Here is an 18,152-nt window from a genome sequence, read left to right on the forward strand (position 1 = left end):
CCATGAAAGTTAAAACCAAGCACTGAATCTGACGCCAGATGTAGTGAAGTATAAGAAAAGCCAAAAGTGCTAGGCAGATTACTAACTCCTGTGAGAAAACAAGAAGAAAGCTTCACTGATATTATCACAAATAATATTTTCAACATCATTTAGATGGATTTTGCATTTTGGTTTGGAGCCCTATTACATTCTCCTATTATGGGGTTTTGCACCACTGTTTTCAGAAAACAGCTCCTCCTGACTCAACTTCCACTAAATATGTAAGAAATCCAATTAACTTTCTAGAAATAAAGTTACCATAAATTTTCTAGAAAACTTTACATTCCATTTTTCAATTAGCAATAATCGCGCCTCGGATAAACCTCATTGGCTACGATACTGCCACTGCGCAAAGCTACATTCCATTTTTAACCGAAAAACTACCTCAAAATGTTTCCTTATACCAAACATTTATTTTTGTCATTTTTCATTTGTGAAAACAAATATATGACACAAAAACATGGTACTTTTCAGTTTTCCAAAAATAATTTCCCTTTATTACCTCATGAAATTAAGGTTCACTTGAGCAGATACAGTCAAGAAATAAGTAACTTTCTGATTTTTTGAAAAATGCTGTTTGTTGTCATTATCACCTGATGACCCGGCGCATGGAACCAGGGAGTATTTATTTGACATCCCATGTCTGGGCAACATTCATGTCCGCACACCATTTAAGAATGTTCATAAGGATGGAACAACCATGAGCATTCTTCCTTGTGAAGAAATTATGGAATATTTCTTCTAGGGAGTCTTTGAGCCATGCAAACATCTAACCCATTGTAGGAAAAACACATGGCCTTCAAAGTACATTATAAAAAGGAAAAAAATAAAACAAAAGGTATTAAGTAACCCTTAAAAAAAGCCTAATGTAGGAAAACCTGTGCTTTTCTGCTCCCAGCAGCTCATGTTTAGGAAGCTCTGGTTTAATCAAGCCAATACTATCTTTTTCTAGCCATAGCCAGCACACTCCCAGAATCCATGAGTCAATTAGAGGTTATTTTCCAGAGCGGACTTAAGAGCTCAGTTCAAACGTGCTCCTTCACGGTTGCTGGGAATGACACAAAAGCTTAGGATTAGTTTTTGGAAGCCCAGAGAGGACACAGAAAAGGCTGAGCAAGGGCAAGTGGCCTTGGCAAAGGGAAACCTGGGCCAGCAGCCAGGCACCACAGACAAAGCAGCTTCCGACTGCATGCGTCAGGGTCCGGTGTGCTTGGATCCCTTCCCCTGGGAAGCCAGGTGTGGGGTCACCTCACAGAGTTAAGTCAATCTGTTTTCCTTTTTGTTTTGCCAGACTTAAACAAACAAACAAACAAACAAGCCCAAATTGGAGGATGAGTTGTTTCTGCATTCTCCCCACAGCCAGGGTTTCTTTCTGCCCCTTGGGAAGCCCTTCTTTCTTGCTGTGACCCCAGCAGGACGCTAGGTGGCAAGGGGGAGCATTCCAACACAAGAGCATCAACACTAACCTGAGAAGTAGCTGCAGGTGAACTAGTTTCCTTACCACTCACTGCTGCCCTCTCACTGGCTGCAGCTTCTGCCACTTCTGCCTTCTGCACATTCGAATCCTCAGAACCAGGAGGCCCTATGTGTCCCAGACTTTCGCTCCCTGAGGTGGAAGGTGGGTTGGTGGTGGCTTTCCGGGTTTGGCCTTTGTACCAACTAGGGTAAAACAAGGGATCCGCAGGGTCCGTTGCTGCAGGGACTGGAGTTTCAGACTCTGTGGTCTGCTGAGAGCCAGTGGGCACAACCTCCCCCTTAATTGGGGCAGATACATTCAAAAGTAAAAAAAAGAGGAAGAAGAAGAAGAAGAAAAAGCAGTCGGTTTTAGTTCCCTTTGGGTTTGAAAACAGTGAGCTGTCTGTGCAGTGCCTGATTTAACACATGTTCAACTTGATCCCACCCTCTGCGAGCGCTCAGGGAAGGAGAGCTGCCAGGGCTCCTCTGTCTGGGCACCTTCACGTGCCCACTCTTGTTTTCTGTGCTTGTCCTTCACTAGATGGTAGGCTGAGACAGATAGAAGATGCCTGAAATGAAGGGTGCTTATAAAATATCTGATACAGGAGAAAGGTCGATCTGTTGGCCACGATCAATATTTTGACATTCCAGGTGGGCTCACCAAACCTCTTTTCTAAAATCCCAAATTGATCTTATTGATCAAATCCACCTCTCATTTAGTTACCACACCTCTTTCAAACTCAGGGCAATTGGTATACCCAGAATTTCAAGAGTCGAGGGACTGTAAATGATCTTTTAGCCTGGTTTCCTATGGAGACCGAACATAGAATGTAATTCTTTAATTCAGAGTTTCCCCTCTAACATTTTGTTTCTATCGATACTTTCAATCCACTATGAAAGCAGGTGCAAAACCAGGACACCTTTTTGATGAATCTACATTGCCCACAAACTCCGTAAGTCGAGACCTCTCTGCTGAAGGTGCCATGAAGTCAGCACAAAGGCTTGAAAACTGGACAGTGACATCTTAGAAACGAAGGGTCAGCCAATCAGATACAGGATTTGGGATGAATTATCTCCTAGGAAATCTTTATAACAGTTCTTTTAACATATAATCTCATGGAATGACAGATATATAGAAAATCAGATGTCATTTGTTTGCCCACTTACTGAAAGATGTGACAGGGATAGACTAGCATGACTTCTCTATTTATCACCTTTATTATCTACAGAAAATTCAAAGTTCTAAAGATGTAGTCATTTTATTTCTCACCCTGTACCCCACAAATGGTTTCAGAGCAGACCCAATCTTCATGACTTTGGCTCTCTATGAACTAACATGTTACACACATAGCCCTCTCCTCTGCACACAAAATTTCCAAAGATTGCCTCAGATTTGAGGGTGCTATTGGTGGGAAAATTGAGTTAAACTCAGTCTCACCAACCAATGATAACAACGAACTGTTGAATCACTTAGTGGACTTTCCCCCCTGACATTGTGACTGCTCTGAATTCTTTTGTCTTTCACATACAAATGTCTGACCTAAAGCTACTCTTTTCTTAAGGCAGAATCAATCAGCAAGGAGGCCCACCTGTGCGTCCTGTGGAGGGAATTAGTGAATGGTTACCTGTGTCACTGGGACATCTGCAGTGGCTGGCAGGGCTGGAGGTGGCTCTGGGGAGAAAACTGGAAGTGCCCCTGTGGCAGCCTGGAGCTCTGAGGCCAGCTGAGAGGGCTCCAAGGCTTTCTCTGGACTTTCCTCTTCTCCTGATGACTCCGTTCGAGCATTTTCTACCTCTTCCACTTCTGCTTCTTCCCCTTCTCCTTCCGCTCCTTCTCCTTCTTCTTCTCCTTCTTCTTCTTCATCTTCATCTTCTGGTAAGGTAATGTGTTCTTAAAATCATTATAATTACCACTGCAGCTATGAAATCAATTAATGGCCAGTACTTAAAGCCCAGATTAAAGTTGGGCTAGGGAAATCTCCATCAGACGCTGGACTATGGCCCAAATATGCCACATTCTAGTTAAATGTGGACAAGAGAAATGTGAAGATGGACCCAACCATCTCCTTCCTCCTTGTTCCTTTTCTCAGTACAAAGCGCAGTCCTTACTACTACTGTGAACTATGAACCTGACCCCCACTCCCAGAGCCTGGCCACATTTATACCATACTTTGTCACATCTGCAAGCTACTGGAGGGCGCTGAGATTTTCACTTGTTTATCTGTGTCAGATTACATGGAAAGACAACTCTCTTCCCTTTCTCAGAAAACATATAAAACCCTGTCTTGTTTTAATGTCTTACCTCCTCTGTTCAGTGAATGCTGACTTATGCCCAGTTAAAGCCATGACTCTTTTTCTAATGCATTGATCTTAATATTCCCTCAGGAAATATTAAGAAGAGATAACAATATTAAGTAATTTTTTTAAAAAGATACATCCTGAAGACTTGCTTCTCAAGTTACATCTAGGGGGGCCTGGGTGGTTCAGTGGGTTAAAGCCTCTGCCTTCGGCTCAGGTCATGATCCCAGGGTCCTGGGATGGAGCCCTGCATCGGGCTTTCTCCTCAGCAGGGAGTGTGCTTCCCCCCTCTCTCTCTGCCTGCTTCTCTGCCTACTTGTGATCTCTATCTATCAAATAAATAAATAAAATCTTTTAAAAAAAATAAATAAAGTTACATCTGTATACACTGATATAGATTCCTGGTTATTAGTGGTCTAGTCAAGGTGTCTTGTCATCTAGATGACCATGATGAATTAAGACCATCAATAACTTTGGTCAGTTCCAAGGTTATTTTCCTTTTTTCAATTATTTCAGGGGGACTAACTTCCAAGAGGGCGGTCTCTGGGCCAAATGGTAGAGATGCATTTATAACTCATGAAATACATCTGGTCACAGAGAGCCAGTTTTGTTTCCAGGTGTAACTTATTCTGTGACTCATTACTATTCTTGCCCTCTAAAGTCCGATTAAGTGGATGTGCTACAATATCTCTCCAAATGTCTTCTACATTTTATTTTTATCTCATCCTTAACCTTGCACTCGGTAACACTTCACAGCACTGTGGTTGACGCCTCGTGTAGGGTTGCTGTTGAGACATCATCATCACCATCAATTATTAAGTGTTTGACTGCTCAGAGTCAAATGCCCAAAAATGGCATTCTAATGGCAGTGTGCTGTGCAAAGTTAAACACTGTCAACCAACTATTGAATCTGTAATGAAATAGAGTTTCACATTGGATTATGATCCTTGTATAATTGTCGACATCCATTCTGGAGGTGATCCTGAATCCCCTCTTTCTCCTGCTGAACCCAGCTGCAGCTCTCACACACCTGCAACTTTGGCCAAATGGTCACAAGAAAAACAAACCTCTGTAAAAATCAATTTCGCGGATGATTTTTTCTTCTCTATTGAGGTTGACTGTGAAGTGGTTCATGTTCTCATAACCATGTTCTATTTTCTCCATCTGAAATGCCTTCGATGCTTCAGAAATTCTGCAACAAAGACAAGTTGCCACTTTCTGTCACGGTCTAATGTTTGATAGCCTCGGGTAAAAATGAAAAGTATGCATTTTTCCATAAAATGAAAATTACTTACTTTTGTAACAGGGTTTTGGCATTCTGTGAAAGCAAACAAAAGACAGACCTACTTAAGTTCTTTTCATCAAAGACTTAATTCTTTCCTCTGCTGATTCTGAAAATCTCAGAGCTTAGTTTCTACATGCTGTGAATAACTGCTGTTTTATACCAGAACCTTCTTATATTTAAGTGATGTCATGGTCCCTTAAATATATGCTTATGAAGTTGTTTAAACAGATGGAGACATGAACACATAATGAGCTTATATTATAGTTGGTAAAATAACTCAAAATGAGATATACATAAAATAACAAAAATATGATGACACCTACTTCTCCAGCACCCACCTTCTTGATTAGTTTTATTAGGTACCAAAAGGAGACTTACCTGCAGAAACACTGCCATTTCTGGCTCATCCATGAACTGAATTCCTGATTCAACCAACTTTGACACATTTTCCAAATGATCAGAATACTTTTTGATCAGAGCACGGACATGTTCCAGTTTCTCCTCTTGGGTTCGTGTAATGACTTGGGTCATTTCATTTTTCCTCTCCTCCAGGATGCCATACAGGTAATCAAACTTTTCACAGAGTTCCTGTTTCTGTTTTCTGCAGCATTCCTGTTAGTTGGGTTAGCTCATGTTAGAAGGTGTTTGAAAGAGTGTCTATTTGGCAAAATCACCTGGAATGTTTTGGAGGATAAGAAAATTTGCATATATAGGGTATTTTTTTCCCTTCAAGCTGTCCCTTAGAGATTCCCATTGTGTTGATACTTTGAAAATCTCATATTTATCAAATTTGATGCTTAGACAAACCCAAATCAACCAAATTGGCTAAATGGATCAATGACTTTTTCATTATGTTCTTTATAAATGGAGAATTTCATAGAAATTAGGACACATTTTTTAAAAATTGTATATTGATTAGATAGCTTATAGTGTTATATTTTGCCTTACGGTGAGTGTGTGTATATGTATGTGTGTGTAATGAAAACACTGTGATACTTCCTGGTTTGTACCCTTCAGTCTCTCTGCTCCACCTACACTACTCCTGTCCTAGTTTCAGTCCTCGAATGGAGATTCTGGTTCTTCCCACTGGCCTCTACATCTGGAATTTATTCAGGCAAACCCATGGAGTTTTTCAAGTTCCAAATTCATTTTCCTGGAGTACATTTCCCTGGGGGTACAGTGCTTTATCTCTGACTACTCATTTTCCGAAGAATAATATTTTAACTTCATAACAGACTTTCCAGCTTTTCCATTACCTGGTTCCAGCTTTCCTTCATAGTACTGTACTATTCTTCATCGCAATGCCCTGTATCCAGCAAAAACAAACCACTCACTTTCTTTGCTCATCGTTTCCCCTCTTTTTAGAATGCTCTTTCCCAATTCACAGTTGCAAACTCTAAGTAATCCTTTTTTTTTTTTTTTAAGATTTTATTTATTTATTTGACAGAGAGAGACACAGCGAGAGAGAGAACACAAGCAGGGGGAGTGAGAGAGGGAGAAACCAGCTTCCTGCTGAGCAGAGAGCCCAATGCGTTCCTCTATCCCAAGACCCTGGGATCATGACCTGTGCCGAAGGCAGACACTTAAGGACTGAGCCACCCAGGTGCTCCAACTCTAAGTAATCTTAAAGACATTGTTGGAATACCAGTTCTTCCATAAAATGTTATTTGATCTCTATGACTGAATACCATCTTTTAGTTCTTCTGAAATCCCATAATATTTACCACCACTGGCATATACTTCTATCCACCTAGTCTTCTATTTATCCAATACTGTCTAAAACAAGGAAATACTGGATCTGGCCTTTGAGTCCCCAAGAGAAAGAGAGAAAGGCTGTATGGGAGATTAGACTTGTGCATTTCCATTGTGTTGCTGAAACACCTCTAGTACCATTTAACTTCCTTCTCTTTGAGTCCATGTTAAATCATAATTAACTTTGCAGTTGGCCTGATCATTGGCCTTTTGGTTTTTCAAGCTCCAGTAAGCTTAGTATGTATATATGCCAATTTCCTTGGACCTGACCATCTCGGGTTCAGGACCTTTACAGCTGAGAACAGGCTTTGAGACACCAATGATCCAACATAGCTCTCCTGTCCAGTGGAGGCTTCTTGGGAATCCATCCAATTTATCTGATATCTCTGACCTTTCTGACCCTTATTACATTTTCTTTCATTTTAGTAAACACTGGTCTCTTGTGTGTCAAGTATCACTTTTTTCCTATACATGAGTTTCTTAAATATCTAAAGTATAGGCTCTTTAAGGATAGAATCTGGGTCTGCTTAGGACATATACCACTTTGGACAACAGATATTCAGTATATATCTGTTAAACAGGCTTTTTAAAACTGTTTCATTTTCCCCTAATTTCTCTACTCTTCTTAGAGTAAGGGGAAAAAATGGATAACCTAAACCAAATAGTTGATTATGAAGATACTCCAAAAATGTGCAGGAAATACACCTCACTCCACTGCTTCCCTTGGAACACAATCAATTCTCATCATATTTTCTGGGCAATAATAATGCATGAAGAAGGTAGGCTGAATAATTGAAATATGTTAAAGATTTATATCAGGTTTTATGGAAGTTTATGGGTGCAAGACATTGAAGGGGAGCAAGGGTGGGTGGCTCAAGAAGAGCTTCTTAGTGGAAGCGATGCCCACTTTGGCCATAAAAGATGAGCGGGAGTAGAGAAGGTGTGAGGAGGGGATGAAAATCCATAGAGCCTTGACAGTCGTCAAGGTAATAGGACAAGAGCCCACAAAGCGTGTCCAGACCTGGAAATCACTGGGCTTGCCAAATTTGCATTCATTTCCATCCGTTTAGCTTGAGATCTGGACCATTATGAGGCCTCAGAACTGAAGCCTGTTAGTACCTTCCCAATCGAACTTTCTTTCCCTGTAGTGCTTTCTGTTCAAGCTCACAGGAAACCTTGTGCTCACCGCATTCCCGAAATATGCCTCTTTGATGTTCAGAAGCACTACTGTTTACTGCAAATATTTGATGCGTTCTAGCTTATTTTTCTAAAAGAAGTTGTACACTTGAAACATATATAACAAATAGTAAGATGTGATACTGGTAGAATACTTTTGTTTCTGAAAAGTTTTCTTCCATATGATTTAATATGTGTGAGAACATTCAAAGCTCACAAAGCCCAAATTATTTATAATGAGAATGATGCGAAATCATGTGTCATGGCTAGTGTTTTATCTAGTGGTTTAAATGAAATAACCACTTTATTTTTACTTTATTTTCAATTCCAAGTATATTTTATTTCAATTGGGTTTTCTAGTAATTTTGACCATATTAATTTTAAAACAATTACTATCACTTAATAGAAAATATTATTTATTTACAGTATATCAAATGCTGCCTTATGCACAGTTCATGCTTGATTATTATTATTATAAAACTACATGCTATATAAAACCCTTTTAATATTACCTGACACATTATGGGTACTATATCAGTGCTCACTAAACTTAGGTCTAATTATCCTTAATTTGAATTATTAAGTTGTGGAATTTTGAAGTTGCATGGAATATCAGAAGTAACCTGCTCCAGAGCAATCATTTCACTCATGTGGAAACTGAAGTCCAGCAGAGTTAAATCATTTTCTCAAAACATTCTGCCATTTATTGTTGGTGTCTGGCCTCGAGCCAAGGCTTTTGAACTCCTGGGTTGCAACTACTCCTACCATAACCTGCTGTGAGACACTTGAAAGAAATTTGAAAAAAATTTTATGTGAACTACTGTGAACCAGATATATGTCTTTTAACAAAGCGACTCCGCAGCAAGTAGGCTCTTAAAGAAATTTCAGATTGTTTCAGAATTATATTCATTAGTTCACTCCTTCAGCAAAACTCACTAATTACTATGTACCAGGCATTAGAAGATCTAAAAACCTGCCATGATTTTTTTAGTGTTCATGAGAAAGGTAGAAAAATGATCAGATTTTCTAACAAACAAACAAACAAAACTTTTTTTTCCTCTTGCTTAATGTGCCTTCAGTATAATTCTATGCAAAATATGAGTCAGAAAAATATGTTTCTAAAAAAGGAAAAATATGCTTCTTTCTTGGAATTATGAAACTTGTACTTACAGACTTATAAATGAACCAAGGATGTTCAAGTTAACCTAATGTCAGATTCAAATGAGAAATATTCCATGAAATTAAAATCTTTTATTTTTTTCATACTCTCCGATGTAGAAGCAATACATGAGAGACTAAGGTGGGTGCCTTTCTATCCTTCTGGACCACAAGACCTTCAAAGTGCTACAAAAGTCAGCTAACAACAAACACCTCAGCTTATCAACTCATCCTCTGAGGTAATTAAGGAACAAGTATATGTTACAGAAGAAAAATATTTTCTTAAAGGCCAGCTCGCTAGTGATAGTAATTACTCTGAATTTCAGCACTTACTGTGCCTTTGTAAATATGGACCTGAAATGCTTTTAACAGTGACTTTCCAGTAACCTGAAAAATGGAATGGGAAAAATGTGGACTTCTGCCTCATCAAAATGTCTGCAGGTAGCATACTTTAAAGGATGATTGTTACCTGCAAAAGCATGATAGCAACCATCTTTCTCTGTTCTCCACAAAAACTTCCTCACCTCAAAGATTTTTTTTCCCCTTTTAACATTCTTTTGCATTTATTCCAGTTAAAAGGCTTGGTTTAAAAAAAAAAAAAAGCTTCAGTAAAAATTCTCGGCTATGTACCTTCTCCTTACCCCCACGTCTCTGGATGGTAATTGAATCAAGATATATACTTTTTAAACTCTGAAATTTACTTTTTCAAACATTCTCCATTTTCTTCCTTTTGATATACGCAGTTCCTATGTCCTGTGTGTGTGTGTGTGTGTGTGTGTGTGTGTGTCAGGGGTGTACACGGGGTCCTCTGTGAGAGTGTTTATCAACTGAAGTAATTTCCATCACAAAGGCACTAGGTATTTGCCTCCAAGTATTTTCTGATGTGTAACCCCCACTGGAACATGACTTACCTCCTGGGTCTGCCAAGACACTTAGAAGAACCAAAAGAAGTTGTCTGTAATCATTGAATGAAAATAAGATTCATCTCTTCTCTAAGGTGAACCCAGTAGGGATGCAATATACCAAAAAGGGTTGACTTTATAAAGGGAAAACTGTGGTAAAATGGCAAAATGATGACAGGTGGAATATCTGTTTCCAACCAATGTCATAATATCCGGCTAAAAAGAAATAAGACCAAGTAATCATTTGGCCATTTCCTTAGACGTGAGTAGGTAACCTTTAATATTTATCCAAAACCCATTGTTTAGCTGTTGCTTTCACAGAAATGTTAAAACTAATAGACTCAGGGCACCTGGGTGGCTCAGGGGGTTAAGCCGCTGCCTTTAGCTCAGGTCAGGATCTCAGGGTCCTGGGATGGAGCCCTGCATCAGGCTCTCTACTCAGCAGGGAGCCTGCTTCCACCTCTCTCTCTGCCTACTTGTTCTCTCTCTCTCTCTGCCAAATAAATAAATAAATAAATAATCTTAAAAAACAAAAACAACTGACAGACTCTAATTTTGAGCCTTCTTTATATTTTAGTGATGATAAGATACAAGATATGCAGCTGCAGAAAGAAGCATTCCAAGGAAAAAAATCAACTACAGACACTCTTCTACTAAAGAGTATGGAACTCGCCGCTCAACGAACCATCATTCCGTTGTTTTTAATGGCCGGATTTTCAGGGGCTCACCATCTCCCCCAAACACTTATTGGTTTTATGGTCTAACTCCCTTCCTAGAACAAAACCTTCCTGGGAGCAGTAAACTTGTCTGTTTAGTTCATCACTACTTCACAGCATTATGTGTGCAGAATATGGCAGAGTGGGCACACATGAGAAAGACTGTCTGAATGGTGGAGTGAATGGACTATGACTTGTCTCTAGAGAGATATTCAGTCCTCAAAAGTTTCTGTACTCCAAGGCTCTGCTTCATTCAGTACTCAAAGGAAGATAGCAAAAAACAGCCGTGCCACCGGAAAGAAGCTTCTTAGCCTTAGGGTGGTTTTCTTATCCCTGCTGTAAGGGGTGGGATTGGGTGATTGCCAAGGTCCCTTCTGAGTCTATAGTTCCAGACTCAACGACTTGAGGTAAATGTAGAGATATTCTGGTCTTCAGTCTCTAAAATGTTTCCACTCCTGGCAAATTTCAGGGTGGTCATCTCCAGCATGAAGACATAAATCCTATCTCTCGGCCCTGCAATGTCAGTCCCAGTTTGGGAATGTGCCAGGGCTATGACAGGAAAACCTAAGACAATTGGAACCACTGCTCTTACCATGTAAGGAACACGCCTCTGAGACCAAAATAGAGCTACAGATAAGCTCTTCGCCCCACCACTTGTCACTGAGCAACTGGCTCTAGCCGGCTCATTCACAGACCCAACACATTCCTTTACCACTCATCTACACCCACACTTGTTTGGTGCAGCAGCTCTGGGTCTGGGAGGGCACACTCAGCTTCATTTGAAATACAGGACTTCAGAATTCCCTTCATTAAGCCCAGTAGGGTTTTTTGTCCCCAACACCCCCAAAAGAAGGGGTAAAAAGCAGACAGCAGGTTAATAACACTAAAGAAAGGACTATCTTAAGATAGGAATAGTCTCCTGAGGAAATCAGCTGACCCTTTGCTCCTAAGGTCTCTATTCCTAGCACCTGGGAGAAGTCCCATGAGTGCAGAGTAGGATGAGTGGCTGGGTCTCTGCTGGGCTACACTAGAGAAGACAAATGAGGAGAACATGTTCCTTCCAGGCACATGAGCCGGAGTTCAGCCCCTCTCCTGTCTGAGGGGTGGCTTATGCAGTGCTCAGTGAAGCAACTCTACCCAGGAACCGTAGGGCTTGGGAGTCTCAAATTCATGCTGTTTTCTACTGTGACCATGTTGCCACCCACTTCGTGTTAGAAGAACAATTATGTTCTAATTCATGGGATCGCTAAAGCTTACTCCTGGGGTGTCTGTCCAGACCATCTAGAAGCTCCTTGAGTAAACTCTGTAAAGCAGAGAGCCCTGTACCCCTTTGGCTCAGTGAAAGCCACAAGAGCACGGTGAGATGAGCAGTTCTTTAATTTGCTCCTGTCTGCAGTGGAGAGTCAACGCGTTTCCCAGAAGAGCCTTAGCCTCCTTTTCCCAATATTTTAAGTTACCTCCAAGCCTCTTAGATCAAGAATAGGGCCACTATCTTCTACTGTTCATGTTCAGTTTTTCTGTCTGAAAGGGGTTGCTTACTTAGCTCCACATCACAATTGACCAAGACCCTCATAGTCTTATTCTGACACCATTTAAAAGATGATCCCAATGCCCCAGTCGTTCAAACAATTATTAGCATCATTACCCTAAGTGTGTTCTTTTCAAGCTAACTGCGAAAACAATAGGAGGCAACTTAATCAAGGCCCTGGCCTGTGTCTCTTACCCCAACTTAGACGTCACAATAACACCATGAAGAATGTATTTCTAACCCCACTAGACCAGTGAGTTAGTTGAGGGACAAAGGGCTTAAGCCACTTCCAAAGGTCATATAGTTAAATGACTGCTAAAATTCAAATTCTGAAGCCTGGTCTTTTAAGTCTATGTTCTATTGCCTTTAAAATGTTGCCTTAAAAATTCTGGCATGCTTATTAAAATGATTCTTATATTTGGACTTCATATTTGTAACTGCATGGACAAGGTCCCAAAAGCTATTTGGGTAAAATTATTGTTTTGGAAGTATAATAGATTTGTTTTCATTGCAAAAATCATTGGAGAATCTTATTAAAGTTGTCATTTTTCAGATAATGGGAATGCTCAAGGTCAAATATTTATTATGCAACTTGTAGCTGTTTTCTTTAGACATGCATCCATACAAAGCAGGATTATTTCTAGGCCCGCCTGCCTGCCTCACAAGGCTAGTATTAATATCCTACTCTCTTGGGTGTCCAGTGACATAGGTTAAGTGCCCTTTGTAAAGACTGTAAGATGGAGGTTATGATTTCTAGGGATGAGGAAGGAAAGCCAAGCACATTTTTCTGGAAGCAAGAGAGCTCTGAAGGCAGTGTGCTTGTCTACTCCAACCAGCAGCCCTCTAAGTCAAAGCCTGTTCCAGAACATTTCCTGGCCTGGAAAGGCAGGTGTGGCTCCAGATCATGGTGGGCTTGTCTAGAACAGTCTAGAAGGCCCTCCAACAACCTGAACTAGAGAGCTCTGGGAATGTCTCAGGCTGAGCCACATTCAGCCAGGTTAGCCACATTCAGCTAAAAAGACTGTAGGCTCCTTTATACACTGCCAGCCCACAACAATGAGAAAAAAATGCCACTCCTCCTTTTGACACAGTTCAGACTGGCCTTCCGTGACTGCAGTCCTTCTCAAAGCCATTCAGAATCATTGTAAACCCACATCAACTGCATACATTATTTTTAAAGGGTAATAAGAGGTCCATAGTGTGATTTAGCCTAAGCTCAACAGCTCCCCAGGGCTGGTCCTGGGCCGGGTGCCTGGCCAGACCAGCCCTGCAAGACATTACATGATCAGGGACAAAATTAGACATGGGTGAGGGATGGACACTCTTACCAAAGGGCAGGTGTCAGGGTCCCGGGTGGGAAGAGGCGAGGTAATTAGGGAAGGATAGTGCCCACCCAGGGACTACTCCATTTCCCATCCCTAAGGGGTTCTTTGCCAATCAGAAGAGAGAATTCTTTAACAACAGCTCCCCACCCCCTGGCCAAGAGCCACTCCTGGCTTCCCAGAAAATGTTTCCAGGCAGGTGGTGAGCAAAGCCAGGCAGGAAAATAACCACCCCAGGGAAGATGGGAGAACAGGAGCTCTGTGACCTGAACTCCGGAGCAGATTTCACCTGCTCTGTAAAGTAGGACCATTTCACTCCAAGCCAAGAACCCGTGGTGCTTCATGACATGCTGCCTTGAAGGCTGGCACACACAAAGGGAGCCTCTGGTTTTTTGCCACTGATATGGTCCTGGCTCTATGAAGATCATCTCGAGGTTTAGAGGTGCACCCTGTGGCCATTAGCAGCAGGGTCTCTGCCCTCTGGCCTCTTCAAATGGAGGATATTTGCATCAGGTAGGGATTATAAAATCAGAGACCCCCATGGGGCTCTGAGCCAATACCTACATCTTCAGATAAGCCACCGAACTGATCTGAAAGGACTGTGCTTATCTGAAACACATTCATTCATCCTTTATTTTATTGGTTATTAAAAATGTCAGGCTCACTTTAGAAAAATGTGTAATATAGGAATATATAAGGAAGGCAGTAGACCCACTGTTCACTGCTCCTAACCTTTTGGTTTGGTGGTTTTCTCCCCCTATAAATGTATATGAGGGTTATTTATGAATATATACATTCTATACAGTTTTATTTCCTTAAGGTAAGATCTCAGAAGTGAAATAAATAGGTAAAAGGGATGGACACATTTATGGCTCTTGCCAATTTACAGCTTCATCAGAAAGCTCTACAGGAAACCGATACTCCTCTATTTAACCTGTGAAAATACTTGTAAAGGTGTGTCATGTTTGATGAATGCTTTTATCAGAAATAAGAGGAATCCTAACCCTGACCTCCAGGAGGCAGGAGGTTCCTCCTGATATCTGCACTAAATCCCTTCTGCCGACTTAACTTCAAACCTGTTCCTTCTTGTCTTGTTCTCAATGAAAGAAAAAACAGCTGCTTCCTCTTGTCCCCCTGACTGGCCTCCAGGAAGAAAAGCAGTTGTCAAATCTTTCCTCGCCCTTTCAGTGTCCTCTGAGACTGGCTAAATGGAGCCGGAGTTGTTTGCTCAAGGCCAAAGGTGACCCTGTTTGTGTACCGCAGCCTCTACGTCCTGGACGGAGGTCTCTGATGAAGGCCTGACCAGAGATGAGTATAGAGATTACCTCACCCGCCCACAATCAACATGCTCCTATTTATACACTGAACACTCAACACGGTACCACACTGGAGTGCTGATTCATGGCTTACTGATTCAGTTGTATTGGCCCTTTACTGTAAGTAAGCAAAAAGAGAAGAGTTTATAATGTCCACTTTGTAATCTCGTTGGGTTCTCCACCAATAGAAAACTTTTCTTCTATGAATGGATCTCGGATTTATCATGTTCTTCTCAGGAATATGAGCATGGAGAAGAGAGGACATTGATTTTAATGATGTGTAAATCTAAAATGAGATGATTATGGCCAGTATCTTGAAATCATCCTCTAGGAACCGCCTTGGGCTTTTGATAGAATTTGTCTTTCTAATGATAACATAATGAAAATGGGGGTACTTACCAGGCATTCGCCATGTACGAGGCACTGCGGTAAGCATTTTGTTTATGCTTAATTTCCCACAGTAACTCTATAAAAGGGGTACTACGTCTCATTTTTACAGAGGAGAATGAGGGATTGAATGTACATGAGAATGGATCTTAAAACCCGATGCTGAGTTTAAAAACAGTAATAAGCAGAATGAGAAATATAGCACAATACCATTTATAAAAGTAAAAGGCATGGATATAAAATGATAAAGATTTTATAAGAGTAGGTAAACAGAACACCAAACATATTAGAGTGGTTATTTACAGAGAAGAGAGTGGGAAATGGGGATGAAAGGAAATAAATAGATAATGAGAGAAGCCTTGTCCACAACAAAAACAACAATGCCTCAACATTGCACCTGAGGCCCAAGTGAAAAAAAAACGAGTAACCCCAAAACTTAAAGCAGGGAGATGGCAATAAATGGCTCCAGGTTACAGATCCAGAGAGCTGCACACATCCAGGTCTTGCTCTAGCCCTCTGGGCCGCCCGGCTTCACTAGTCTGTGAATCTTTAGTTCTTGATAACATACTTGCCACATAGCTAAATCTCTGAGGCTTCAGAATTCTGCCTTCAGCAATTACGCACCTTATATTGGATCTTGAGGAAGGGTGGATTCGAAGTATTTCTTATAGGTCAGACTTAAGTGTGAGCTATGCAGCCAGCCATTCACGTATGTGTTTGAGTTTGTACTGAGTGTTTCTTATGTCCGAGGCACTGGGCCAGGCAGAGGGCAGGGATGGGTGAGCCAGAACTCTGGTCTCAGTGAGCTCCCAGCTACCGAATCATTTTCTAACCACAGTCAGACACATCTGTCTCCTCCTGCTGGCCCCCTCTGTGGCCCTGCTGTTGGAGCACAGATAGATAGCTCAAACCTACATGGGATTTTCCAAAGCACTAACTAGTGTGTCGTAGGACCGTTTGGATTTCCACCAAAAAAACCGTCCATGGTGGACAACACTCTTTTGCATTATTGGGAATTGATTTTTTCCTGTAGCTCATCTTTCCAAATGGGCTGACCAAGAAAGAGCAACAAATGTCACAATCATACTAGTAAATGTGGCAAAATCTGCCTTGTTGACTCATGTGGTAACTTTTCTTCATGAGCCAGGAGAGTATTGGAGAGACCTATGAGGAAGGAGGTCATTCTGTATGGAAAGCTTGGGTGGCATGAGGGGGGCACAACCCCCCCACCCCAGGAGTTCAGGATTTGTTTATATTTGGTTGGAGTTGCTTGACCTACCTCAATAGTTTTACAGGTGTCCTCCAGCTGACTGATCACTCCCTGGACTCGGTCATTGCTTCCCACGAGGACAGCGATGCCATCACTGAGCTCAGACTAGTGAAGGGAAGAGAGGCATGCAAGATTTTAGGAGTTTTCTAGTCAGTACTGATTGCAGATAAATCACAGCATTGTCTTCAGGGATTCCTAATGCAGGGTCCATCGAACCCCTTAGGAGTAATAGTGACAGGCTCAGAAGGCCGGACAACCTCCTGGTCTTGTAACTAAACTTCCGTATGCGTGTGTATACAAGTGCATTGTCTGAAAGAGGTCTCATAGTTGTCACCAGATTCTTAATGGAGACTGTGACCCTGCTAAAAAAAAAATGATAAACCCTGAATTATGGACTATAGAGAGAACATATTATGCACCTTCTATGTGTTAGGTGCATAAGTACATATAGACAAGACTCAGTCATTACAAACTTGAAGCTGAAACATTTGACGGCTCTAGGGCAGAATTTTCAACTTGAAATTCCTCTCCTCTTTTGACTCAAAGAGATGCCACTGTTTGTACTCAGCCCTTTCCTAGATCGGCTATGGACCACCAGGCAGCACTGAGTGGGGACTTAGGACACACACCCGCTTGGTCCAACTCTGCCTTTAATTTCTTTACAATGTTGGGCAAAGTTGTAATCAATTTGGACCCTAATTTTCTCAGATATAAAGTGAGAAAACTGAACCTCAACTGCGGTTATAAAACATTTTAAAGCCTCGGGGCACTTTCTTCAAAACGAAGCTAATATGGAATTCCAATATCTAAAAGTGAAGCTGCTTTGCCCAAACAGGAGCAAGTGGAAGTCCTGCCAGCCTGTCCTTCTGTCCATCCCACATGAGTTTCTAGGGCTCTGAGGGAAACAAGAACTGTTCGGTTCTAACATACCATGTCTTGAGTGGGTTAGGCGGGTGTGGAAGGAAAAAGGGGAAGTAAATCATTAAATAGATGGAAAAATAAATAAATATTACAGATATCTTGCTAAATCCTGTTTCTTTAGCTGCTAGTACTCACTGGTGACTGGTATTGTCCGAAAGATTGGCTTTCAGGTTTGATTCCAACTCTGATCCTCGCACGTAAAGCGCTGACCAAATGTGGGCTCTGTGATGCTTCACAGAAAGAAGCCAGCTATGGAGCCCCTCAAGGTCTAGGTGTGGGAGCAGCTCATCTCTCTGAGCACATCACTGGCTGTTTATTTGCATTAACTGGGCACATTGCTACTTGCCAATGGATGAAACCAAGTTGGCAGGTCAGTGATAAGCTGGGGGACAAACTATTGTTGGTCACAGTGAGAGCGCCTGAGGCTAAGGCCCTGGGGTGGGGGCAAGTGCCAAATGGTAGGGTGGGGGGAGAGGAGGGTCTTTCAGCAACTGGCCTTGGGGCAAAGGGCAGGAGGCCAGCCTGACCCAGCCTTGAAGCCTAATACAGTAGGAGTGGGGGAGAGAAGGCCTGGGAGGGGTGTGGTAAACAGAACGTTTTGTTAGCAAATGAAGAAACGTTTCTGTG

The 18,152-nt window shown here is 41.5% G+C and overlaps 1 protein-coding gene across 6 annotated transcripts in view; it reads right to left on the reverse strand.

The window, feature by feature from the left end:
• Nucleotides 1-18,152, reverse strand: part of TRIM55 (tripartite motif containing 55) — a 54,460-nt gene that overhangs the window by 17,008 nt on the left and 19,300 nt on the right. For 2 of the 6 annotated variants that reach the window (XM_082719124.1, XM_082719126.1), the window contains exons 4-9: nucleotides 16,614-16,709; nucleotides 5,456-5,689; nucleotides 5,088-5,110; nucleotides 4,860-4,984; nucleotides 3,120-3,367; nucleotides 1,506-1,793 (exon numbers count right to left, since the gene is read on the reverse strand). In XM_082719124.1, the coding sequence (XP_082575250.1) occupies nucleotides 1,506-1,793; nucleotides 3,120-3,367; nucleotides 4,860-4,984; nucleotides 5,088-5,110; nucleotides 5,456-5,689; nucleotides 16,614-16,709 (1,014 nt within the window). Of the gene's footprint in view, nucleotides 89-1,505; nucleotides 1,794-3,119; nucleotides 3,368-4,859; nucleotides 4,985-5,087; nucleotides 5,111-5,455; nucleotides 5,690-16,613; nucleotides 16,710-18,152 lie in introns of all 6 variants that reach the window. The other 4 variants (XM_082719129.1, XM_082719125.1, XM_082719127.1 and 1 more) reach the window with 4 other exon arrangements.

The sequence above is a fragment of the Mustela nivalis genome (genome assembly GCF_964662115.1).
Source record: "Mustela nivalis genome assembly, chromosome: 2".
Classification (NCBI taxonomy): domain Eukaryota; kingdom Metazoa; phylum Chordata; class Mammalia; order Carnivora; family Mustelidae; genus Mustela; species Mustela nivalis.